The following is a 25,596-nucleotide window of genomic DNA, read 5'->3' as shown; positions in this document are numbered from 1 at the left end:
TCGCTCTGTCGCCCAGGCTGGAGTACAGTGGCCGGATCTCAGCTCACTGCAAGCTCCGCCTCCTGGGTTTACGCCATTCTCCTGCCTCAGCCTCCCGAGTAGCTGGGACTACAGGCGCCCGCCACTTCGCCCGGCTAGTTTTTTGTATTTTTTTTAGTAGAGACGGGGTTTCACCGTGTTAGCCAGGATGGTCTCGATCTCCTGACCTCGTGATCCGCCCGTCTCGGCCTCACAAAGTGCTGGGATTACAGGCTTGAGCCACCGCGCCCGGCCTCTTTCTTTTTTTTGAGATGGAGTCCTGCTCTGTTGCCCATGCTGGAGTGCAGTGGTGTGACCTGGGCTCACTGCAACTTCCGCCTCCTGGGTTCAAGCCATTCTTCTGCCTCAGCCTCCCAAGTAGCTGGGACTACAGGCATGCGCCACCATGCCCAGCTAATTTTTTTGTATTTTTATTAGAGACAGGGTTTCACCATGTTGGCCAGGCTGCTCTCGAACTCCTGACCTCAGGTGATCCGCCTGTCCTGGCCTCCCAAAGTGCTAGAATTACAGGCATGAGCCACCACGCCCGGCAGTCCCTGGTCATTCTAATGGTCTTCTGTAAGTGTGTACCAACAGACTCATCTCTTTGTACTCAGTACTATCCTACCTTGCATTTTCTCGTCACCTTCTCATGTTACCTCTCAGTTATGTTACAGCAAGGCGGTAAGATTTTGCCATTAGCCTGACGGTACAAATTTTTACAACAATAATCAGTTGCCAGAATATATCCCTGCTTTTAAAGTTCTACATAATATTTCAAAAATATATAGGGAAGTATTTAGATGTTCCTCCCACAGCTGTTTTCTGCTTGATTTCAAGAGCTAACTGAGCAGTTTCCTGTCTTGTGTCCGATGTGTTTTTCCTCTCCATTAAAATGCTGAAGATTTTTATTCTTTTCCCGTCTTTAGGAGAAAAAAGAAATCTCTCCTCTGTAATTGACTTTGACTTTCTCAAAAGTTGGGTAGGAAAGTCAGTCTAATTCAGGTGGAATCTAAAATGTTCTTGTTGTGCAAGTGTGCACAGAAGGGAAACCTATCATTTGAGCATTCTTTCGGGAAGTTCGTATTCTTTGTTTTCCAGGGAGCCTTTACTTTCCAAGGGAGTATGATCGACATGCCATTACTGAAGCAGGCCCAGAACATTGTTACGCTTGCCACCTCCATCAAGGAAAAATGATCTGTTAAATGAAGCTCTCATCAGGTGGGCTGAACATATACAGTGGGTTTCTTAAAGACAAACCACAATACTCAAAGCAACTTGTTAGGATGCCAGATTGGGACCTGACTGCATTTACAGTTCATGTGAATCACGATTTTGTTGTTGTCTTACTGGCCAGTTATTCCCCTAAAAAAAAATGAACGTTTTTCCTTTTGGATCCAAGTTTATGATTTTATCATTTTTAGTGTATTACAAATATGGGCTTATGATTTCACAGGGAGGTAAGATCCTGGGGAAAGATGGACTGTGAGGGGAAGGTAGGTTTTTAATGACACGGTCTTTCCCAAATAGACATATTCCCTCCACCCTTCTCATGTTACTAAATGTTTCCTGCTTGTTCATGTGTACAGCTGACACCACAAATAATTTTAAGAAAAGCCAGGCCTTTAAAAAATAGTAACAACATTAAGGGCTCATCTCTATTTCACTAGTAATCTGATAAAACAACAGAGATGGCATCAAAAAAGGATACTAAGTACTATATTGGCTTAAAAAGACACTTTCTAAAAATAAACTTTCAAAACTGGTTACTATTAACCTCTACCCCCAAAATGAAACATCCATCACCTTGAACTGCTAGATGATGAACAGGAAAGCTGTCATCCTGGGTGAATGCTGTGGGTCAACCATTACTGGCAATTAAAAAATAAATGTGCAGAAACACACGACCATCCATTCTCCCCCTTTATTTTCCCGTTTAACTGTTTGCCATTGAGGCCATTTCCCCCTGGAAATGTATGGCCGAGACAGGACTCCCTCAGTCATAAACTTGTAGCGTCTCAGAAGACACAATGCCCCCGAGCTGGTGCATGTGGCCCCTGCAAGATTTGCATCACATTAGAGATGCGGCTGCAGGTCAGATGGGTGGTGTGGTTAACGGGCTTAGTAAAGCTGTTTTGAAGAGGTTAACCCAGCTTGTAGTAAGGGTAAATAAACATAACAACCAGCCATTGTTCCCTATTCAGCATGTACTCTTATATTGAAGGCTAAAGGGTATTGAAGCTGCAGAGGGATCAACTTGTGCTTGCCAGAGGACGCCAATGAAGTTTGAAACACCAACAATCAGAGATTTTGTTTCTGTTCCTCATTAAATCATGAGCTTTTGTGCCCAGACTCTGGACGACTGTTCCTTAAGAAATTAACAGAATGGGAAGTTTTAAACTCTACACCAACCTTTTCATGACCTACACAGCAGCAACACTGCTACTCTTAGACAAACACCGCGGGGAAGGCTGTTCTGTTTATTTAAATTTGTAAATAGAAAACAGTTGTTTTTTACTTTCATTTTTCACCTCCTCCTACGCCCTTTTGGATTATTTCCTCCGCAGCCCCTAGCGTGAGCCCCAACCAGGCCTCTCCTTTTCCCCACTTCTTGCAATTCCCACAGGAAGCCCGAGAGGTGAGTGGAGCTGAGGTTAGACACCAGGAGAGGCACCATCACACGAAAGTGCGGCCGCAGAGTCCCACCGCCACCAGGTGACCCCCACCCTGCCCAGTGCACAGCAGAAAGGGACAGCCATACGGGGAGCCAGCACTGGGCAAGATGGCTCTGGGGACCCTCATTCTGTGAAGACAACAACCCACTTCCCAAACACGGGATCCAGGAGACAGAGAGCTCCTAAATGGAGATGGCACACGCTCCGTGGGGTCCCTCATAGAGCAGTGCCACCCTCCACCCTGGCTGCCCTGTGCTGCCCCAGAGTGGCCAGAAAGGAAGGTGGGAGCTAGCCCCATCCTCACTCAGAGGCGGGAAGGAGGAAGATGGCATCTCACCAACGTGAGAGCCAAACGGCCTCTAGCCACACTGCTTCCAGACCCCAGAGGGGGCAGCAGCAGCAGTTCCTGCAGGAGCACCCACAGCACCCATTGTTGCAGCTGGGACCCACCCAGGATGGGACTCCTGGAGTCAGGTGCACAACAGGTAACCCAGGACCACACTGCGCACACCCAGTCTGCCCCTCTGCTCAGAACGCAGAGGGATGGGAGGATGGCTTGGCAGTGGGAAGGCAAAAGAAGGCCTCTCTCACTCTGCCCCTGCCATACACACCTCCTGAGGGTGTTAGAAACAGTGGAGGCAGGGCTGGTCCTAAGCAAAAGAAGAAAATAAACCCCATCTTGTCCTTCCTATGGGCAGCCCTCACCCCAATCTAACTACCCTTCCCATCCTCCAGCCTAATCCAAAGAAGCCCTTGGCTTGAGGTGATGAAGGGCTTGTATTCTAGTCTCCACCCTGGCCCCACAGGCAGCCAGCCAGCCCGCCCCACACAGAGGAGCCTCCTCAAGACCTCCCCAGCCAAGGAGCCCTAAGACCTGGGGAAAAGCAGGCCCCTCCGCAAGGTCCCTGGGTGGTACGGAGGACTGACTGGCTAGGTCTCCCACTGCTGGCCACTCCCAGGCCACGGTTTCCTAGGTCCCAACCACGGTTTCCTAGGTCCCAGTCACGTCGGACTGCTCGCCACACCCCTGCCCTCATCCCAAACTGCTTTGTTCAAACAAAACCACCTTGTTTCAGTCTCCCCAAATGTCCAGTTTATTATCTTCCTCATAATCCATGGTCCCTATTAGGGTAGGATCATGAGACTAGGACCTATGAGAGTCACAAATCGGGACCAAAGTCCCATTCTCTGAACAGAGACCCAAACGACGAGGGTCCCAGAAGAGAATTCAGTCCTGATCAGAAACCCATGGTGCCTTAGTCCTTGAGGAACGAAACTCCAGGAAGAAGATGCTGGAAGGCAAAGGGTATTCCCCCTCTTTCCCCACCTGCATCTCTGTGGTGCCATGGGTGGGCCCAGGTGCCCTGGGAAAGATGGGAGAGCAGCCAAGGGTAGGTGAGTGATCACAGCTCACCGGGCACCCCGGACATGGGGAAGTGACAGCTGCCCGGCTCCTGAGCCAGGCATGGGTGACAGGAAGAGGACCTTGCAGCTAATCTGATTAATTAGAAACCATACCTGTTTATATTTTGTGTAGCTCATCACAAGCCGCTTAGCCATATCACCCCCCTGTTATTAATTCTTGGGGTCTAAATTATGGGTAACACTATTAAAACATTATCAGAACTAATGAGAAACAATTACTTAGAAAATGAGCCAGGACAAGATTGAGTCGAGAACATCAGTGGTGATCGCTGTAGATTAGTTTAATAAATCATCAGGTGCAAGGCAAGACTGACTGTATGTATGCAAAGCCCCGTCACGGGAAAATGAAATTGAGATTTTTTTTTTGCATAATTTTTTCATTAATCTCAATAGGACCCGTGTGGTGTAGATTGCTTTATTCCCCTAATACCTTGCCTGAGGGGGGGTGCCCAATAATGTCTTCATTGTTTTACTGAGGTCTTAATGACAATCTGTGACAACCTCATTTTAATGTATAGAGGATTATATCAATACAGTCATGTTTTATTGAAACGGTGAGAGGAACTCCAGTCCGAGTCGGGCAGTGTCTGTGAACACAAGTTAGGACGTTTCTCGGCATCCGGGAGCCTTCCCGGCTGATGTCCCAGTGTTAGTCCTCCCAGCCGCCCTCCCCTCCTCTCCTCCAGGGGCGGCTGCGAAAACAGTCCTGCGGGATGAAGACTTCACCGCCTCCGATTTGAATCTGAAAGTAACTCCTTCCCTGGCATATTTCGCTGGGCAGATAGAACAAACTATGTCGTTTTCCCCCGTCTCTAAAATAGACATGTTATTATCATTCACACTTTTGCACCCGGTCGTTTTGCGGGAGTTCGGGAAACTGACGTGCTTCATTGGGGACATTGTAATTTTGTAACAATGCCACGAGGAGAAAAAAAATACGGGGTTCTTTGTTTTGTTTTAATTGGAAGGACCTGCTTTTACGATTTCGGTTTACCTTGGAAAACCGAATCTTCTGTGTTTTCTTCTAGTACTAGAAAAGCAATGAATGGCACAAAACAGGTACTGAGACGGCCTGCGAGGCCCCGAGCTCGTGGACGCGGCTGAGGGTCCGTGTCACCTGCGGAGTCCCTGCCATGCTTCCCGGCTCATCTTCGCGGGGAGCGGAGACCCCAGCATTTCAGCGTGAAAGTCTTCGACTTTCTTTCCGCGCTGTATTTCCCACGGGCGTTGCGGGGTACCTGAGCGCGGCCCCCACGGAGAGTCAGTGACTTTCCCAGACCCCGCTTGGCGCCCGCGAGTCCGCGCGTGGGACCCAGCAGCTCTGCGCCGGCTGGCTTTGGAGGGGGTGGTGTTCGTTTGTTTAAATTCCAGTTGTTATTTGGCAGCATATAGCCTTCCCAGTCAATAAGAATTGCCCACGACGTAAAGAGCGACTTGCGGGAAGGGGCCGAAGCCGTCGGTAGCGCCCGGGCGGCGGCGGCCACTCGAACCCCGTTTCCGCCGAGCGCGCTGCAGCCTGCGGGGCGAGTTCGTTTTGTTTTGACAAAATCATTTGGGACTTCTTTGTCACTCATGCCCTTCCTTTTAAATGATTTTTATTTTTTTCCCACTGTAAGTGACCGGTTGGGTTTTACTTTTGCTTCTTCCGACGGAAAGGGCGCCGCGAGCCGGGGTGGGCGGCCCCGCGGGCAGGAGGAGCGCAGGGGACACGCGGTGGCCGCAGATGCCGAGCCCTGCGGAGCCCCGAGGCTGCGTCCCCTGCGCCCCGGCTGCGCGCGGAGCCGGGGCCGGGGCCGAGGCCGGGCCGGGGGGAGCGTGGCGGCCCAGGAGGCCTGGACTGTGGGCTCTGCTCGCCCGCCCGCCGCGGGCCGCCCGGAGCCTGCGCGCCTGTCGCGCAGCCTGGCTGTAATGGTGGCAGATCAAAGGCGGCCCCATGTCCCGGTGGAGCCCGGGACAATCCCGCGCCTTTGTGCGCTGTTGCTAGGAGCCGGAGAAACTAAGAGAAAGTGTCAGGAGCATGTTAATCAGACTCGTTACACTGTAACAATAACGTCTCTCTTGGGTCTCCCAGGCCCCAGCACCCCCGCGCACCCCGCTCACAGGCCGGACACCTGCGCGGGGCCCTCGCGCACCCTCTGGGGTCCCGCCGGCCCCGGGGTCCCTGCAGCCCCGAATCCGCGCCCAAGCCACGCGGAACGACGAGCCCCGAGGGGACCCGCAGGCTGCCGGTGCAGCTCCCTGGCTGTGGTCTCCTTGACCCAAGCCTCGGCCTCACCCCGCCAGGCCGCAAGCCCGAGGGACAAATCGGCCACTTTGTTCAGTCACAGTATTCGAATCAAGAGGAAAATGAACATTCCCTTTCTGGTAGCTTTTTGGTTATGAGTTTTTGCAAAACTGTGAAGTCAACTTTGCCGATTTCCCTTGGGAATCCCTGGAGGCCACTCTTAAGTGGTAATCGCAAGTTTAAGAAGGAAATGGGGAAGTTTTGCTGAGAGTAAAGATGTCCCCGAACTTTTTGAAGGGATTTGCTTCATTCATTCGTTTAGTCATTCAACAAACACCTGTTGAACCCGATTGGGTGCCAGAGGGGCCAGTCACAGGACTTATTCCAGATGAACTTTTCTTTTGTAATTAGAATGCCCTTGTGGAAGCCAAAGGAGGAGCAGAAGCCTAAAATAATGTCAAGTGTCAACGCAAAAAAAAAGTGCCATTGGCTACTACAGTGTGTGATGATAACAAGAGAGGTGCGAATTAGGAATTAAAAACGTTTGAAAAACTACAGGCCATATGCTTTGAAACCAGTCACTTTTTCCACCTTTCATCTCCCTCTCCCCTCCAGTTTTGGTGGGCAGGAGCTCTGCCAGACTGCAGTCCTCAACCTGTCAGAGGCCTGCCTGAGGTCTGAGGAGTGAGGCCAGGCCTTCTGTTTGTACACAGCCTTTCAAACTTGCAGAGAGACACACTCCATCCTGGCCCCATTCCCCTTTGCTCATACGCAGGGAATTGGAAAACTGTCCTCAGGCTTAGGGCTGAATTTGGCCAAGTTAAGGTGTTTTTCTCCCATACAAGCTCTTGTTCAAGAACCAACCCATTCTGGAAGGTGTAGAAGGAGGCCAGACTTCCAGAGTCTAGCTACCCGCACCTAAGTCACAGGACAAAGTTGGCTGTCACCAGGATGGGTGTAAGACAGCCTCTCAACTCACCTGTGCCTACCATTGACTGAGGAGGAATCCTGAAACTGTGTGAGGCTCCCCTGTTGGTGAAAATTTCTCTCTCACTATTGCATGCAACATGTAAACATACAGAAAACTGGGTCGGGCACAGTGACTTCTGCCTGTAATCTCAGCACTTTGGGAGGCTGAGGTGGGCAGATTAAGGTCAGGAGTTCAAGACCAGCCTGGCCAACATGGTGAAACCCCATCTCTACTAAAAGTACAAAAAATTAGCCAGGTGTGGTGGTGCGTGCTTGTAATCCCAGCTACTCAAGAGGCTGAGGCAGGAGAATCGCTTGAACTCAGGAGGCAGAGGTTGCCCAAGATCCTGCCACTGCACTCCAGCCTGGACAACAAGGGCAAAACGCCATCTCAAAAAAAAAAAAAAAAAAAGAAAGAAAGAAAGAAAGAAAAGAAAAAGAAAGAAAGAAAGAAAACTGGACAGGTTCCCTGGGGATTGGAGCCTCAGGCCTGGAAGGAACTTTAGAGATTCCTTTCATTACATAAATAAAAGAGTTGATAGGCTGAAAACTCCATCTTACAAAAAAACAAGAGAGACCGAACGCTGGCTATATGATGATGTTAAAATAGCTGGCTAAAAGGGAGAGCTTCAGTGACAAGAAACTGGATTTCTTTGGTTTACATAACGCCAAATAGCTGGTTTGGCTGGGTTCTGTTTTGTTTTTAAACACTGAATCAAATTTCCTTCATAATCAGACACACTAATAGAATCAAGAGAAAAATGAACATTCCATTTCAGAGAGCTCTGTGGTGGAGTTTCTCCCGAAGACTACACACTCTAGGCATCTGGCTTAATGTGAAAAAGGGGCAGGGAGGTGGCCTTTTGAGTTCTGTGAAAGGAATAACGTAAAAACCAACATGAACTTCTGGCTTCGATTTTCTTGGGGAACTGTGCTGGCTAGTAACCTAAACCCCAAATGAGGACAAGGGCACATCCATTTTTCCCCATCCAATTTCCAGGTCCTGGAATTCGTGCAGTGGCTCTCAGGAGCTTCTCCCAGGCTGCAAGAAGGGAGCTCCAGCCACTGCCTGCCCCCGCCCCTGTGTACCCACATCAGTGACAGCACAGCTCTCTCAAGAGGCCCTGGCCACTATCCACACTGATCTTTTCCGAAGCCTTTGCACAAGCTGTAACCCTCCCTCTCTATGACACCCAACAAACGCCAAAGCATTCTTCAAGACACAGCTTGAAAGCCACTCCTGTCAGGTCCTCCCAGCTCCCCCAGAGACAACTTGCTGCTCTTCCCTTAGTCCTTCTGTTGCATGGATTGGATTTTCATTATAGTGGTTGTTTAGATGTATGTGTCCCCAAAAATAGTGTGGATGCTTTGAATATTGGACATTGTCACACATCTCTGATCCCTCTCCTGCTCTTGCCTCTCATCCCCAGCATGAGCTTGTGGAAAATGTGTTCATCAAAATCAGGACTGAGTCTCCCTCCTCCACTTAGGTTCTGATCCTGGCTTTACTACTAATGGGTTAGGTCATGTGCAGACAGAAGAAGAAGCCATTTATTCTCTCTGAACATCAGTCTCTTCAGCTACCCAAATAAAAACACTTAACTCCAAGAGTTGCTATGAGGATGTGGTAGTCAGAGAGATGCTCCACTTCCAGAATCCCCACTTGCCAGGCTGGGGAGATGCAGTCAGCAGACAGCTCCCCACCCCGCTGCCTTGCCCAAGACCCTTCCAGGGCCCCCCACCATTTTGGTGAGAGGTGGGACACTTTGGCGGGGCATATACATGCCAGAGTTTCCACTGGGGTTAGCCAAGACTTTGTTGGGTCTGCTTGGCCATTCAACTTTTCCTTCACACTAATCCTGAGTTCTCCTTCCTTTCCTGGATGTTGTTCCCTAGCATCTTGCATCCTAAAGTCTGTCTGAGCATCTGCTTCTAGAGCCCCTAACCTGTGATGGAGGATTAAATGAACTACTGTATTCAAAAGCACCTGGCGTATGGTGGTTGCCAGGAGCTGGGGGTGGGGCAATGGGGAGTTACTGTTTAATGGGTACAGAGTTTCACTTTTGTCAGATGAAAAAAGTTCTGGAGAAGAGGAGGGCTATGGTGGCACAACGATATGAATGTACTTAATGCCACCATGGTTAAAATGGTAAATCTTGTTTCTTATATTTTACCATAATTTTTTAAAATAATTTTTGAAAAGAATGAATGTAAAATAAAGAGAAATAAAAACTAATAAGTAAATACAGTGTTTTTAAAGCACCTAGCATCATGCTTGGCACGTAGTAGGCATTCAGTAAAGATCAAATGACTTCCACCCAGAGGCCAAACCTGCACGCAGTCGAGTCTGGGAATCGCACTGTGCAGAGCTGGCTGGAATATGCATTTCTATTCAGCCAACCCCATTTTATCCTTTTTATTTATTTATTTATTTATTTATTTATTTATTTATTTATTTATTTATTTTGAGACAGGGTCTCTTTCACCCATGCTGGAGTGCAGTGGTGAGATACTGGTTCACTACAACCTCCGCCTCCTGGGTTCAAGCAATTCTCCTGCCTCAGCCTCCTGAGTAGCTGGGACTACAGGGGCGTACCACAACATCCTGCTGATTTTTGTATTTTTGGTAGAGATGTGGTTTCACCATGTTGACCAGGCTGGTCTCAAACTCCGAACCTCAGGTGATCCACCCTCCTCGGCCTCCCAAAGTGCTGGGATTACAGACATGAGCCACCTGGCCTGGCTTCATATTTACTTTGATTACTAGATGAAGTATATGCTCTCACAGGACAACATGTTCAAATTCTGGGACATACCAGAAAGGGCGGCACACTCCCACAGCCACGTGCATTTTGGGAGCTGCATTGCTCTTTTGTTGCTGTCGTTGCTATTGACAATCTCCTAGCTCCATTGCTGGCCTATGGAAGTTTCTCTCAGTGCTGGAGATGTTCTGACTGTAAACTCTTATCTGATCATTTTGTCCAGTCCTCTGATTTTGTAGACACTTAAGGGCTGGAGGATTATGCAGTACCAACGTCCTGGCTGAAGGGGGCACCATCCACATAGAAAAAAATGCAATGCTAGGGGCACCTCCTGGAGTTGTGCAACTATTGGCCCTGCCAGGGGACTTGCTCAAGGTCACACTGCTGGCAAAACCAAGACTACCACTAAACTCTCCAAATTCTCTCCACTAAACCACACAGCTTCCTCCCTGCTCGAGTGCCTCAGATTCATGTTTCCACATCAGGTTCCCCAGTTCATCAATTCTGTAGGGTGAGCAAGCTCCAAATGTGTTTTTTGAAACAATGAGAAAAATAACGAAGCCTCCTTTTCAGCAACTGCCTCCCTCAGAGACAGTGCCTGACCCCAGCAAAGATATTCGAATTCATCACAATTCAAACAACGAGTCATCAAAAACACAGCCAGGAAGCCCTGCCACCAGGCCAGTGCCACCTCACAACGCGCCTTGATGTCCCCCGACCCCTGTAGGTCCCTGAGCACCTGCCTCCCAGACTCAGCATGCCCCTGCACATTTTGCAGGATTTTCTGCTGGGGGCTGGTCTGAATGGCTGGAAAATGTCTTGGGTTGTCTAAGGGAAGAAGGCCCGGTGCAGGCATGGTGTTGATACCAACCCCAACGACAGAGGCTGCAGTGCCATGCTGAGCTGGCTCCCTCAACACCACCTTTTGGCTGCGGGCCTCGCTCCCATGCTCCATCCCCCATGGGCACTGTACTTTGCATCACGTCTCCTTCCATCTAGTCCTGCTAGATTCTTCCTTCTGCCTTATAATTTCACCATCTCTTCCTTCCTCCCCTCACAATTCCAAAAGCAAAAATAACAAATGTAGGAAAGAAAACAACAACACGGGCAAACTATGTTTGTCTAATTCTGTGTGTGTTTTGGAGGTAAATCAAATGTCTTAGGCCATGAGCTGCTTGCAGGACATTCCACAGTCTTTCCTTGACTGTGGGCTTGGCATAGGGCATTTAGGGTGTCCATTTTACCAGAGAGTCCCTGAGCGCACAGACAGATAATGCTGTACTTTGGGAATCAAAGTAGAAATGTCAATGAGGCTGCTAATTAGTCAGCAAATTAAATGTTGCTGCCAAAGCTGCTATTTCTTTGTTTTTTATTTTTTGGATTGTTTTGTTTTGGGTTTTTGTGGGTTTTTTTTTTTTTTTTTTTGTGAGATGGAGTCTTGCTCTGTCACCCAGGCTGGAGTCCAGTGGCGCAATCTGGGTTCACTGCAACCTCCACCTCCCAGGTTTAGGTGATTCTCCTGCCTCAGCCTCCACAGTACCTGGAATTACAGGTGCACACCACCGTGCCTGGCTAATTTTTTTTTTTTTTTTTTTTTTTTTTTAGACAGTCTTGCTGTGTCACCCAGGCTGGAGTGCAGTGGCACAATCTCGGCTCACTGCAAGCTCCGCCTCCCAGGTTCACTCCATCCTCCTGCCTCAGCCTCTCAAGTAGCTGGGACTACAGGCACCCGCCACCACACCCGGCTAATTTTTTGTATTTTTAGTAGAGACGGGATTTCACCATGTTCACCAGGATGGTCTCGATCTCCTGACCTTGTGATCCGCCCACCTCGGCCTCCCAAAGTGCTGGGATTACAGGCGTGAGCCACCGTGCCCGGCCATGCCTGGTTAATTTTTGTATTTTTAGTAGAGACGGGGTTTCACCATGTTGGCCAGGCTGGTCTCAAACTCCTGACCTCAAGTGATCCAACCGCCTCAGCCTCCCAAAGTCAAAGCTGCTATTCCCAGTATCCTACCTTTGATCACGCTGTCTTAATGCAAAGCCAACATTCAGCTTCTATGTAAGTCACAAGGAAGATGATGATCTGCAAATTAGTGACTGAAACTCATGTGAAAGCCTAGAGTGATGCTTATAAATGAGAAAGTTTAACCTCACATCAAGTTTATATGTACACACAAACTCATAAAGTATACATTTTAGAATGATGTAAACTTATAAAATGTTATTTCTATCCTATTCTTAACCTTATTCCTTTTGGGGGAGATATTACCAGAAAGGTAACAACAAATGATTAGTAGCAAAACAGGTATTTCCAAAGGATGATCAACATTCCTTTTTAGGTTACATCAACGTGGCCCAAGATGGTCATTTTTATAACTTTGCCTCATAAAAGCGTTTTTAAAATATGATCAGTCTTTGTGTCATATAAGGAATTTTAAATTGTCAAATACATGAAAATACTTAAGGAAAATGTTTTCAAAATAAATAGCCAATGGATGGGCTATGAATTTGCATGCACTGCCTATGAAAATGAGCATATTTTAAAGTGGTTTGTTCAGAAAGCGCCACTGGCCTTTTCCCTTCCTTCTCAAAGGGCATATGTGTTAGATTAGTGCTCAGAAAAGAGAACATGTTTTCATAGCCTCCAGTGTAGCGTTTACAAAAATTGTGATGATTTTAGGACTGCACCTTCATTTTTTGAATTTTCAAAACTTGTCCCTTTTTACTTTTATTTTCTTTCAACAAAACGAAGACCTAAGAACCCCTTTAAGAAATGTTATCCATTCCCACCGAGTCCCAGTTTGTTGACCTTCAGGCCACAGAGTAAAACCTTTCTTTTAAGTCAAGCATTCCCCATTGGGAAGCACTCCAGCTTTTTCTTTTTATGAGGAACTTTAACTGCTGGACTTAATTTAATTATTGTATTTTGTACATACTCCCAGAAGCCCCAGGGCATGAGCTTTACTTTTTTCAAAACTTTCAAATAAATATCTTTTAGGATCGCACATTTCTGATGGCAGTGTTCCGTCTTTGACTTGTATTTCTAATCCAAATACTGAACTTGGATCTTTCTATTTCCTGTGACCTACTGATGGATGGGTTTCAACCTTAGCATCACTTTGCCACAGACCGTCTTCAGGAGCAGACACAGGCATGCAGTCATTTGAGTTCTTAGTGTGGGCGCCTAGGTTTCATAACAAGAAAATAAAAACCATCTCCAAAGTTGAATTACATTTTAAAACCTGGCTAGTTCTGGAGACATGGTCTTCAATAAGGAGGGTTGCTAGGCAGACATTGCCATGAAATCAGGAGCCTGCTGGCCCCATGGCTGCAGCCTGCCACCATCTGTCTTTAAAGTTCCTTTAAGGTGCTCCCCCAGCACTGGCTACTCCTCCCCCATCCCAGCAGAGGCTCATTGCAAACACACTCACACACACACACATACACACACATCACACACACAGACACACACATCCACTCACACACACACACATACACAGACACACGCACACAGGAAATTGTCATCCTTAGCAAACAGCAAGAAGTCAATATCTCTATTTCTTATCTCTCTTTATCCATAAACATTTCTTTTTGATCCTTTAGATTTCCATGATTTCCACCTGGAAATCAAAAACTTTGACATCTTGACTCTTAAAGGTGGAAAATAAATTTGTTTTGGATAACTGGCTTAAAACTCACTTAGGAATATAAAAATGTGAAGCAAACATAACTTTTCTAAATTTATAAGATCTGCCCAAAATACTCTGTGAAGTTTGCGTCCCTTATGAAGCAAGTATAATTTGTGGACTTCCATGAAATTGGAATTTAGGAAGATGTTTTTAAGTAGCATTATGTGCAAAATGAATCTGATTTCCTTACTTTTATGTAAAAATTTAAATTACAGCCTGAGCAACAAAGCAAGACCCCATCTCTACAAAAAAAAATAAAATTTTAAAAAATTAGGCTGGCATGGTGGCACGCATCTGTGGTCCCAGCTATTCAGGAGGCTGAGGCAGGAGGATCACTTGAGCCCAGGAGTTCAAGGCTGCAGTGAGCTGCGATCGTGCCACTGCACTCCAGCCTGGATGACAGAATGAGACCCCTATCTCTTAAAATAAATAAACAAACAAACTTTTTAATTCTAGAAAGCACAGCATTTTCTTGCCAAAGCAGGACTTAGAGGTCACCTAAGCCAATGGACTGGACCTTGGCTGATATTAGAATTATTTCTTGGGCTTTTAGTAAATACTAATATTTGAGCCCCACCCCAAACTCATTAAATCAGACTCCAGTCTAACCCCCCATTTGCAGATTAAAAAGAGAAACAGCCAGACAGAACTCCCTGGCCTCGAAAGCTGAAATGCGGCCTTTCCGTTAGAAGTCAAAGGGACACATTGTAACATGATTTGGGAACTCCTGGCTATGCTAAACTTTAAAAAGCAAAGTTCAAACCAGTTTCCATAATTATGTTTGGGTCTCATGAATTGATTTGATAAGTAAGAATTGATTGATTCCTCCCACATGACCTAATTTCTAATTTTATACACATTCACATCCCTGAATGCTTGCGGAAGAGGCTGAAATAGCCATCATGTTGAAATGTCTCATGCTGAATTTTCAAAATCAGCCACACGTGTGTGGATGGCTGTCCTGTAAATGTCACCTAAAAGAAAAGTGTGGCCTCTACAATGGCAGTGTCATGCTTCATAACTAATATTACATAATTTTATTTTTCTTATATATACTTAAAGCATGTAAGTCAAAAGCGGTATTTGTCCCAGTGTCAGCTCAAAACTGTACCGTTTTTATGAAAATGGAGGCAAAGACGTCAAGTAACAGCTCAGCGAAGTGAGTCCCACAGCCCCCCAAGGCGGAGGTGAGCTTAGCTGCCCTCCCTGGGGGTCTCAAGAGAGCAAAAGAGGCCCCGAAAGGGCAGCCTCCCTCTTGTAAGAAGCTCAACTGGGAGCTCAGTGGGCTTTGAGCCATCTTTGCAAAGACAGCTTGTCCCGCCCTGCCTCCCCCAGAACAGTACACCTCCCCGGCCTCTCCTGCTCCCCCACATCTGCCTCCTTCTCCCCTTTCCCCACAGGGCTGGCCTGCTCACAGGTCTCAGAGGGAAAGGAGGCGCTTCACACTGGAGGGTCTGGTCCTAGGCTGTTCTCTCCAGCCGAGGACCTCCCGGGAGAGATCCAGAAAGCTTTGATCACAATTATTTGCCTTGGGCTAAAAGACCTCTGGTTGGTCACTCCTCTAGGATCCTAATAAGGCCAGGACCTAGGATCACAGATGCATACCTGTTTTTCTTTTTTTTAATAAAGGGAATGCTGAGATGCAATGACCATTACTGTAGAGTTACAACAAGAGGGTAAAGTTCATACATGGCGACCCCCATCAAGTCCGTCCACTGATCCACCCTCCAGCACATATTTACCGAGCTTCTGTTATGTGCCTGTGGTGAGTGACATGACATCACTTTGTTAGTGACTGGCCAAAAGGGTGTCTTGAAGCCACCCTAGGGCCCTTCTGGCCCTGTTCTAGGAAGTGAAAGCTGGGGGCAGTGGAGCCCTTTCTTATTCTGTCCACCCTCCCCCACCCCCATTCTGTTCCAATTATTCTTCCTTATCCTTCAAAGCAAACGTGCAAGTCAGCCAAGAACCGAGCTCCAGGTGTGAGACCAAACCAAAAAAAAAAAAAAAGGAAGAAAAGGGGGAAGCAATCTAAAAGTCTCTTAGATGTAAATTCTCATGCAGCCATAAAAACGGGTTCTTTTGTTGTTGTTTTTGGTTTTGGTTTTTTTTTAGATCAAACATATTTTGTTGTTGTTGTTGTTGTTGTTGTTGTAGCTGTTTTTGAGACAGGGTCTCTCTGTCACCCAGGCTGGAGTACAGCTGCACGATCTTGGCTCACTGCAGCCTCGACCTCCCCGGCTCAAGCCATCCTCCCACCTCAGCTGGGACCCCATCCCAGGTAGCAGGAACTACAGGCCTGCGCCACCACTCCCGGGTCGTTTTTGTATTTTTTGTAGAGACAGGGTCTCACCATGTTGCCCAGTCTGGTCTTGAACTCCTGGGCTCAAGTGATCCACCCGCCTCAGCCTCCCAAAGTGCTGGGATTACAGGCGTGAGCCATGACACTCTGCCAGATTAAACATGTTGAATGGCAAGGGAAAATGCTGAGAAGTTTGCCTCCATTTCATTATTTCACTTTGTTGCTTTTCCACTTTCCTGTACATTCCAAATGGAGGACAATGAGCACCCGTCACTGTGATCATCAAGAAATAAAATAAACAATAAAATAAGTAAATGTCACTACAGGGGATTTTGGAGTTTCCCTATTTTCTAAAATGGACACTTACAAGTTTTCAAATCAGAAAAATGTGTGTTAACATTTCATTTTATTGTTGTTTTACATAAGAATAATCAGATGTGAGGAAAATAAGTGTGAGTGAAAATCAGAATTTGAATGGGAACTGAAAGACCTCCAGAGCTTTTTTTGAGTTTTTTTTGTTTTTTTTTGTTTGTTTGTTTGTTTTTGTTTTTTGAGACCAAGTCTTGCTCTGTCACCCAGTGGCGCAATCTCGGCTCACTACAACCTCTGCCCACTACAACCTCTGCCTCCCAGGTTCAAGCAATTCTCCTGTCTCAGCCTCCTGAGTAGCTGGGATTACAGGCGCCTGCCACCACGCCCAGCTAATTTTTGTATTTTTAGTAGAAACAGGGTTTCTCCATGTTGGTCAGGCTGGTCTCAAACTCCTGACCTCAGGCGATCCACCGGCCTCGGCCTCCCAAAGTGCTGGGATTACAGGCGTGAGTCACCGTGCCCAGCCTTGAGTTCTTATTATTACAAGATGACTCAGATTTGGGGTGGAGAGCATTTTAAAACATCAAAACATTTTCTGCCTATCAAATACATTAAACCTTTCTTGATGATTAAGAAAGAATTAATCCCTCCAAGGATGGGCAACCCCACAGCGGGTGGCTTGGAAAATATTTGGCTTTTATCTGCAGACTTAGTGTTTTCTTTTACCCTTTGCATCTAGATCTGGGAATTTATCCTAAAGAAATTTTGTAATTCAGAATATCAAAAAAGCCTCATTGGCAAATACTACTTTATTCACAGTTGCATCGTGTAAATTACAGAGGCATGGCTAAGTCAACCGCGAGACATTTACTTGATGGAATATTAGACAGCCACTAAAACTGGTGCTTCTGAAGGTGGTAGGAAAATGCTTTTCCTATAAAGTCAAGTTCAGAAACATACCAAGCTGCCAATGCAAGTCTGGAGTTGAACTGCCTGGCTCTCCCGCTTCTTAGGCTTCTTAGCTAAGTAACCTTGAGCAAGATCCTAACATCCCTGTGCCTCAGTCTTATTATCTGTGAAATGGGGGTAATAATAGTACCTACCTGCTAAGGGCTTTTTGAGCCTGAAATGAGTTAATACATACAAAGCACAGTGCCTGGCACACTGTAGGCACTGGACAAATGTTGTCTCCTATAATTATTACCTGTGATTATAACCATGTGAAAAAGAAATCACAACACTGGAAGAAAATACCATAAAATGTTAACAATTACAGTGTTTGAGTGATAAGACTACTGGTGATTTTTATTTTTTCTTTTTACATTTTTGTATTTCCACATTTGTCACTAACTGTATATCAGTTTTTTTAATTGGGCATGATGGGTCACACCTGTAATCCCAGAGTCTCAGGAGGCTGAACCAGGAGGATTGCCTGAGGCCAAGAGTTCAAAACCAGCCTGGGCAACATAGCATGACCCCCCTTCCCCGCCATCTCTAAAAAATAAATAAATAAATGAATAAATAAATAAAGCTGGGCATGGTAGTGCTTGCTTGTAGTCTCAGCTACTCGGGAGATTGAGGTGTTGAGGTGGGAGAATCAGTTTGAGCTCAGGAGTTTGAGACCAGCCTGGCCAGCATAGCAAGACTCCATCTCAAAAAAATAAAAAAGACCCTGAATAGAGAGCCCCAGCAGGTGATTTCATAAGATCTGAAACATCCAGGTGCCAAGACTTTGGGCATGGGCTTGCGAGGGACTCCTCTGACTGCGCCCCATGGATACCTCTCATCCCGGGGAGGACGGTCAGGCTGTGCTGAGTGATGGGCAGCACTCGGATTGGCAAAAAAGTAACCTGAGCTCCAGCCTGCCACCTGTTCCCTGCAGGTTCTTGGAAGGAGCTTTTTCCTTCTCTATACGGAGGAATCTAATGCAATTAACATCCTCAGTAGCTACAGAGAACTTGCAAAGGAGTGGAGAGAATGTCTGAGGTCCAGCTTTGGTGTAGAGAAGTGGCAGAAAAGAAATCCTGAAAGGTGTCATGCTTGGCTCCAGCTCTGTGCTCTCAGAACTCCCTTCCTCCTGGGCAGAGGCCCATCTGCTCTGTTTACACACCTGGACCTGGTGTGAAGGGAGGTTTGGAGGAGGGTAGCTCCCTGACCATTTGTGGAATTGTTCCTGCTTCCAAGCAGCATGCTACAGGCCAGCCTTCAAAGAAAGACCAGAAGCCAAGTGTACTCTGTCATCACTTAATAATGCTTGAAGCTTTTCATATAACAAAAGGAATGAAGCAGCCCCGCCTCCCAGTGTGGGAGCCCGATCATTCTTCCATCGGTTCTGCACCAGACAGCTTTTCCTGAGCTTTGAATATTAGATCTGACCAATACGAGCAACCAATGCCCTTGGTAAGGTAAAATAGGAATAAAATAGCTGTTTGCAATGTTATTTCCCCACACAGTGTGGTAGGGAGGGAACTGATAGGTTGCAATGCAAAGTAATCTAGTAGTATTGTTTGTAGAACAGACAAGTGTGTCCAATTTAAAGAATATCAACATCATTTTTCTATATCATACTCTTGTGAGGCTGGATTCAACCACAGAGGCAGAAAGTTTGTCTACTTTACTCATTCCTGGCAACTAGCATGGTGCCTGCCCCAGTACATTTTCACTGAATGAATGAATGAGTCAGTGGATAAATAAACAAATGGTAGGTGTTCTCCTTTATATTGTGTTAGAGGCTGAGGATATAGAAATATATAACTCAGAGTCCCATTCCACAAGCGCATGCTAGTGAGCCACCACAAAGAGAAAACAACTCAAATTCAATGTGATTAATTCCTAAAATCATAGCACTAACATTCAGTAGTCATGTTGAGCTCTTCCTTTATGTGAGGTACCTAGACATAGCGGAACAGAAAACCCTTCAAAAGTTCAGTCTAGTCCAGAAAACAAACATGAAGCAAAGAAGGCACAATACCATGTGGAAAAGCAAGACAGAAATGTGTACATGGCAGAGAGGCTGCATGGTGTCATTTAATCACGAAGACTCTGTTATCAGACTGCTTGAATACACAAAGCTGTGTTACCTTGGACACATTACTTCACCTCTCTGGGCTTCAGATGTCTCATTCTGTAAAATGGTGATATTACTGGAACTCATCTCATAGGGTTAGTAAGTGAGTGAATATTTCTAAAACAGGATAGTGCCCAGCACATACGAGTAACAAATGTAAAAATACATGAAATAAATAAATCTTTCCTGTGTCCTCTGAATTTTAAACTCTCATCAAGAACTCTGTTTGGCTTTGCCTTTGTAAATGCCTGATTTTTCTCCTGTGCTAGGACTGATGACCCAACACCACTCCAATGCTGTGGGCTCAGGTTAATACAAGAAGGAACAGTTCGATTGCGATCTGTTTGTGGAAAATAATGAGTATTTGTCAGAAGAAGAAAACTGTCGAAGCTGAAAAATGCCTACGCAGGGATTGTAAATACATTCTAAACAACTGCTACTCCCCTCTGGGTCAAGGGCAGACATTGCTAATTAACCTCAATGTCCTTTCCAACTGCATCTAGATTCAGGCTCAGTATCCTTTCCAACTGCATTTAGATTCAGGCTCAGTATCCTTTCCCACTGCATCTAGATTCAGGCTCAGTATCCTTTCCAACTATGTCTAGATTCAGGCTCAGAATCCTTTCCAACTATGTCTAGATTCAGGCTTAGTATCCTTTCAAACTGTATCTAGATTCAGGCTCGGTGTCCTTTCCAACTGCATCTAGATTCAGGCTCAGTATCCTTTCTAATTATTTCTAGATTCAGGCTCAGCATCCTTTCCCACTATGTCTAGATTCAGGCTCAGTATCCTTTCCAACTGTGTCTAGATTCAGACTCAGAATCCTATTCCAAACAGGGTCCCAAGTAGTGACTACTAATCACGACCTACTGGTGTCTCTGAACTAAACCTTATCTGTATGGTCAGCCTCAGGATTGTTTTCTCCATCAGACACACTGGGCTGCCTTCCAAGCTCCCTGCTGCCAGGAGCTGCGGTGCAACTGCCTATCTCCCATGACTGATGCCCAGCTTCCCAAATGCCCTTCCAGGCCCCACTCCCGAGAGAACAGCAATAGAGTAGGTTCTACCTGGCCTTTCCTTACAGGTTCTTCAGTTTGCAGAAGAAACAGCACAGGCTTTGGCTACAGTCCTGCAGCCACTGTCTAACTCTGTGACCTTAGCCAAGCAAGCTGCTTAACCTCTCTGAGCCTCAGATTCCTCCTGGGTAAATAAGACCTCCCTCTGGGGATTGCTGCAAGGATTAAATGCAATAATGTTTGTACATGGATCGGCTGGAGTGGACTCTCCAGAAATGGCAGAGCCATGATCGATAATCCAGCCCGGCTTCCCACCAGTCAGAAACGAGGCCCTCAAGACTTCCTCCCTGGGGTCCCGGTGTAACAGGAGCCGTGGCCAAGAGAGAGCTGGATGCTCCTGGTGAAGCCGTTGTTGCCCCAGACTCACACACAGCATTGGCTGTATAGATAAAGCCAGATCATAGGGACTCAGGCAGTTGGGAAACAGTGAAAGCTGGCAGGGGTGGGGAGGGAGGGAACACTGGGTGTGAGGGAGGGAACCTGGGGTGGGGAGGGAGGGAACATTAGGAAATGATGGGAGGGGGCATTGGAGTGGGCATTTTGCTCCCATAAGTGGAGAGGATGCCTTTTGGCATGGACTAGGGGCAAGACAAGGTGGACAGTGTCTCTCCACTGGCCTTCTCCAGTTCTTCTAATGCAGGGCCCATTTACCTGAGATGCTCTATCCTGGAGCTGCTTTCATTACCTTCTCCCATTAGAGGAGTTGGCCCTCTGTGTGGACAACTCAGTAATAAGTTCCTGTCCCCTCTCCAACAGGAAAGTTGTTCCTGAGAAGCTTTGACTTGGCCTCCTCCCTCAGATTCTGCCTCTGACTGCTAATTCAGCCTCCTCCCTCTGACTCTGCCTCCTCCCTCTGAATCTGTCTCCAACCCCTAATTCAGCCTCCTTCCTCTGACTCTGTCTCTGACTTGTAATTCAGCCTCCTCCCTCTGATTCTGCCTCCAACCTCTAATTCAGCCTCCTCCCTCAGACTCTGCCTCTGACCTGACTGTCTCTGACCTCTAATTCAGCCTCCTCTCTCTGACTCTGCCTCCTCCCTCTGACTCTGACTCTGACTCTGACCTTCAATTCAGCCTCCTCCCTCTGACTCTGACTCTGACTCTGACCTTCAATTCAGCCTCCTCCCTCTGTTTCTGTCTCCTCTCTCTGACTCCACCTCCTCCCAACAGCTTGCTTCTCCCCTCTGACTCTTTCTCCTCCCTGACTGTTTCTCGCTCTGATTCAGCCTCCTCCGTCTGATTCTGCCTCTTCCCTAGAACTTGCCTCCTCACTCTGACTCTGCCTCCCTCTGACCTCTCACTCTGTCTTGGCCTGCTGTCGCCAGGTGTATGCCTACTGTCCCCGCCCCCACCACATCCTCTTGCTCCCTGTTCCAGAGGAATTGGCCCTGCACTCTTCAAACCCAGGCGATGCTGAGGCACAGCGCTGGCATCTCTCAGTCATCCCCAGGACAGCCGCGAGAGCCTCGTCTCCTCCCCACGTGAGCTGGTGTAGGATTGACTCTTATCTGCCGGTCAAGAGTCGCCAAGGCAAACACCACACCCAGTCACTCTTCCTGGGCCCAGCCTGCCATTCAACAACTGCAGCCCAGCGCCCTGCCCTGCGTGTAAAAGGCTCTGTCAACATTTCCATTGTAGGGTTCTCTTCTGAGAGTTTACAAGCCAACTGGGAAAACAAAATGAGCCCAGGCGGAAAGTTGCCTTACAAGGGAGCAAAAATCTATGCAAAAAGAGCACGGTGCAGCTGCGTTCTTGGAGACCAGGAGACTCTGCATTGAAATCTCGGCCAATTGAATGTCTACATTAGAAACGGATTTGTGTGAAATGCAGCCGCTTCTTTTAATTGCTCCAAATAAATATCCTGGGTAATGTTAAGAAAGGCTTCTGCAGTGGCTTCCCAGCAATGCAAGCCATCTATTACCAGGAAGTGCTTTGGGGTATTGTTTGCTGAGAAAGGTGTTACATAAATTGAAACTCCTTTTGCTCAGAGCTGAGTCCTGAAAGTTCATGCAGTGAGACACATTTCTCATGGTGCACAAACTGTGAATTGTATATCAAATTAAACTTTCTCATTAAAATCTGCATTGTTGGACCTCCTGCTGGTTGCCACCATTTTGCTGAAATAAGATACTATTTGGGGTAATGGCAGCCAGGGAAACCTGTTATCATTGATTGTAAACTGGCTTCACTCCCTCCACTTGAAAATCTGGTGGGCTTCATTGTGCAAACATTGCATTTTCTATACAAATATTACAGAGCAAAGCTCTGCTACCGATCCATCAGCCAGAGTAAGCAGGTTTATAGTCTGACCCCAACAGCCCTTACGTCTCCTACACCCCAACACTGGGCTGCAGGAGGATCCTGCAAGGTGGGAGACCCAGCAGGAGAATTCAAGAAGCATATATCAAAGTCTGCTAGTTTTTAATTTAAAAAAAAAAAATACACGGTCTTACTCTGTCGCCCAGACTGGAGTACACCACCATGCCTGGCTAACTTTTTGTATTTTTACAGAGATGGGGCCTTGCTATGTTGCTCAGACTGGTCTGGAACTCCTGGACTCAGGCATTCCTCTTGTCTTGGCCTCCCAAACTGCTGGGATTGCAGGCATGAGCCACCATGCACAGCCCAGTTTTTAATTTTAAAAATATTTTTAGCCGGGTGAGGTGGCATGCGCCTGTAGTTCCAGCTATTTGGGAGGCCAAGGCAGGAAGATTGCTTGAGCCCAGGAGTTTGAGCCCTGGGTAACATAGTAAGAACCTGTCTTTATAAAAAATTAAATAAAATAAGATAAATATTTTTTTCTTCACAAGGACGTTATTATTTGAGAGAGGAAAGGAGATAAAGGAAAAAATGAGGCCTAGCGGGAGTTCAAATTCACTAGGACCCTGGGCCCAGGACACCCTCAGCAGCTCCTTAGAGGGACTCTCTTGCCTTCCCCCCAAACCTTCACCCCTTCCCACCAACCTCCAAGCCCTCTCCCCTTCCCACCAACCTCCAAGCCCTCTCCCCTTCCCACCAACCTCCAAGCCCTCTCCCCTTCCCACCAACCTCCAAGCCCCAGATCTGAGGCTCAGGCTTATGAAAGTCAACTAGGAACTCTGTGTGGTCCCCTTGGACTGACAGAGGGGTCCAAGCTAATAACTTCTTTTTACAGATACAGACTCTAAAACAAAAAAACAAAGATTATTTTTGGCCCAAGAGGCTGTCCAGCAGAACGCCAGAGGCTGGGCTCCTATGGCTATTTCCCCAGCTTTCAGTTGACAAGCACGCGCTCTCCAAAAGTCAGCGTCAGCCAGGCCCATGTATATATTTGTTATTGCCATCTAACCGTTCTAATAGCTTGTCCCTGTCTCTCATTTTGTAAATCATTTTGTTGCTCGGGTAATGCAAAATAGCTTTGACTTACAAAGACAGACAGGAGTGGGAGAAGGAGAAAGACGTAGTAAAATGATCAGTCTGTAGTGTTGTAGCTCATATTTTGGTAAATAAAATGAAGACAGCACAGACCAATTTCTAAAAGAACAACCCAGTCTGAATACAACGAACCTCACCAAATCCTTTTCTAGAAAAGAGCACTAAAGGTTACAGGCAAGGCCTGTGCTAGAGTAGATGCTGCTTCCTCAGAGGGAGCACGTGCTGGGGAAGGTGACTCGAGGTGGCTGGGTGCGTGAGCACTCAAAGCCCAGAAGAAAGGCATCGCCCAGCTGGCGGGCACCTCGGCAAATGGGGTGAGTCACCCCCTCCCTGCCCACGGAGGGTGCAGGATAGCCTTCTGCAGCATGTTTCCCCTAAAAGCCAACCCTGGACAGTCCTAGCCACTAGCATAAGCTGGTCTCACCTGTAGTGAAAATATCAAGGAGGGAATCAGCAAGTGCCTGGTGGAGGTGCTGGCCCGACCCCCTGTGTACTGCCTTGCCTGCAAAATTATTATGGCTGCTTCTGTTTCTATTGCATGAAAATTAAATAAGACAGTTCACAGATTCATGAATTCGCTATATTTGAACATTATTCTGCTGACTTTCTTTCCTCACTCTAGCCTTCCTTTACATCTCCTAGTCTTGCAGAGTTTCCACAACTATAATCTGAACCTGTTTCCTATGTGGTCATGCAGTTTTTTAAAACAAAATCTGTTTTCCCATTTTCTCTTCTCACTTGCCATCCATATACATACCCTCTAGTCAAAAACCAATAACAAAAATCAATTGCAATATTCCATTCATTCATTCATTCATTCACTAACTACACTTTGAATGTACTGGGAACTAAGTGCTAGACCGTTATCCCCCTTTCACTCAAGAGTTCTGTTAGCCTGGGAATTACATCAGAAATCCCAGTTTTGGCTGGGCATGGTGGCTCACGCCTGTAATTCCCGCAGACTTTGCGAGGCCGAGGTGTGCAGATCACTTGAGGTAAGGAGTTCGAGACCAGCCTGGCCAACATGGTGAAATCCCACCTCTACTAAAAAACAAAAATTAGCTAGGCATGGTGAGAGCCTGTAATCCCAGCTACTGAGGAGGCTGAGGCAGGAGAATCAGTTGAACCTGGGAGACAGAGGTTGCAGTGAGTCGAGATCTTGCCACTGCACTCCAGCCTGGGTGACAGAGCAAGACTCCATCTGAGAAAGAAAGAAAGAAAGAAAGAAAGAGAGAGAGAGAGAGAGGGAGGGAGGGAGGGAAATCAATCAATCAATCCCAGCTTTATTGGCTTTGATTTTGATGTTGTTGTTGTGGTTGTTCTTGGTTTTAAGACAGGGTCTCCCTCTGTTGCCCAGGCTGGAGTACAGTGGCACAGTCAGAGCAGCCTCCAACACCTGGGCTTAAGTGATCCTCCCTCCTCAGCCTCCCGAGTAGTTGGGACTACAGAAACGTGCCAACACTCATGGCTCTTTACTGGCTTTTGAACTAGGATTTGAAGAACCCAAGCGAATCTACAAAAGAAACTTGCTGCTGAAGGTGCTTCCTTTTCCCAGCTTCACTCTCCTCCTGTGCCTCCCAGCAGCCTCCTTCCAGGAAACCAGGGTAACCAGGTTCCCTCCCTGGCCCCACAGGGCTGAGGCACCCAAAGGATTTCCTCCCGT

General features: G+C 47.0%; 1 protein-coding gene across 3 annotated transcripts in view; it reads left to right on the top strand.

Annotated features, from left to right (window-relative positions):
* The window catches only part of CLYBL (citrate lyase beta like), a 317,902-nt gene extending 296,312 nt beyond the window's left edge, over window positions 1–21,590 (top strand). For 2 of the 3 annotated variants that reach the window (XM_030922042.1, XM_030922040.1), the window contains exons 8-9: window positions 1,120–1,239; window positions 2,243–2,370. In XM_030922042.1, the coding sequence (XP_030777902.1) occupies window positions 1,120–1,215 (96 nt within the window). In that variant the 3' untranslated portion in view covers window positions 1,216–1,239; window positions 2,243–2,370. Of the gene's footprint in view, window positions 1–1,119; window positions 1,240–2,242; window positions 2,371–21,276 lie in introns of those variants that run through there. The other variant, XM_030922041.1, reaches the window with a different exon arrangement.
* The last annotated feature ends 4,006 nt before the right edge of the window (window positions 21,591–25,596 follow it).

Source organism: Rhinopithecus roxellana, chromosome 18 (assembly GCF_007565055.1).
Source record: "Rhinopithecus roxellana isolate Shanxi Qingling chromosome 18, ASM756505v1, whole genome shotgun sequence".
Taxonomy (NCBI): domain Eukaryota; kingdom Metazoa; phylum Chordata; class Mammalia; order Primates; family Cercopithecidae; genus Rhinopithecus; species Rhinopithecus roxellana.
Note: the sequence above shows the minus strand (reverse complement) of the source record. Positions and strands in the feature narration are given on the sequence as shown.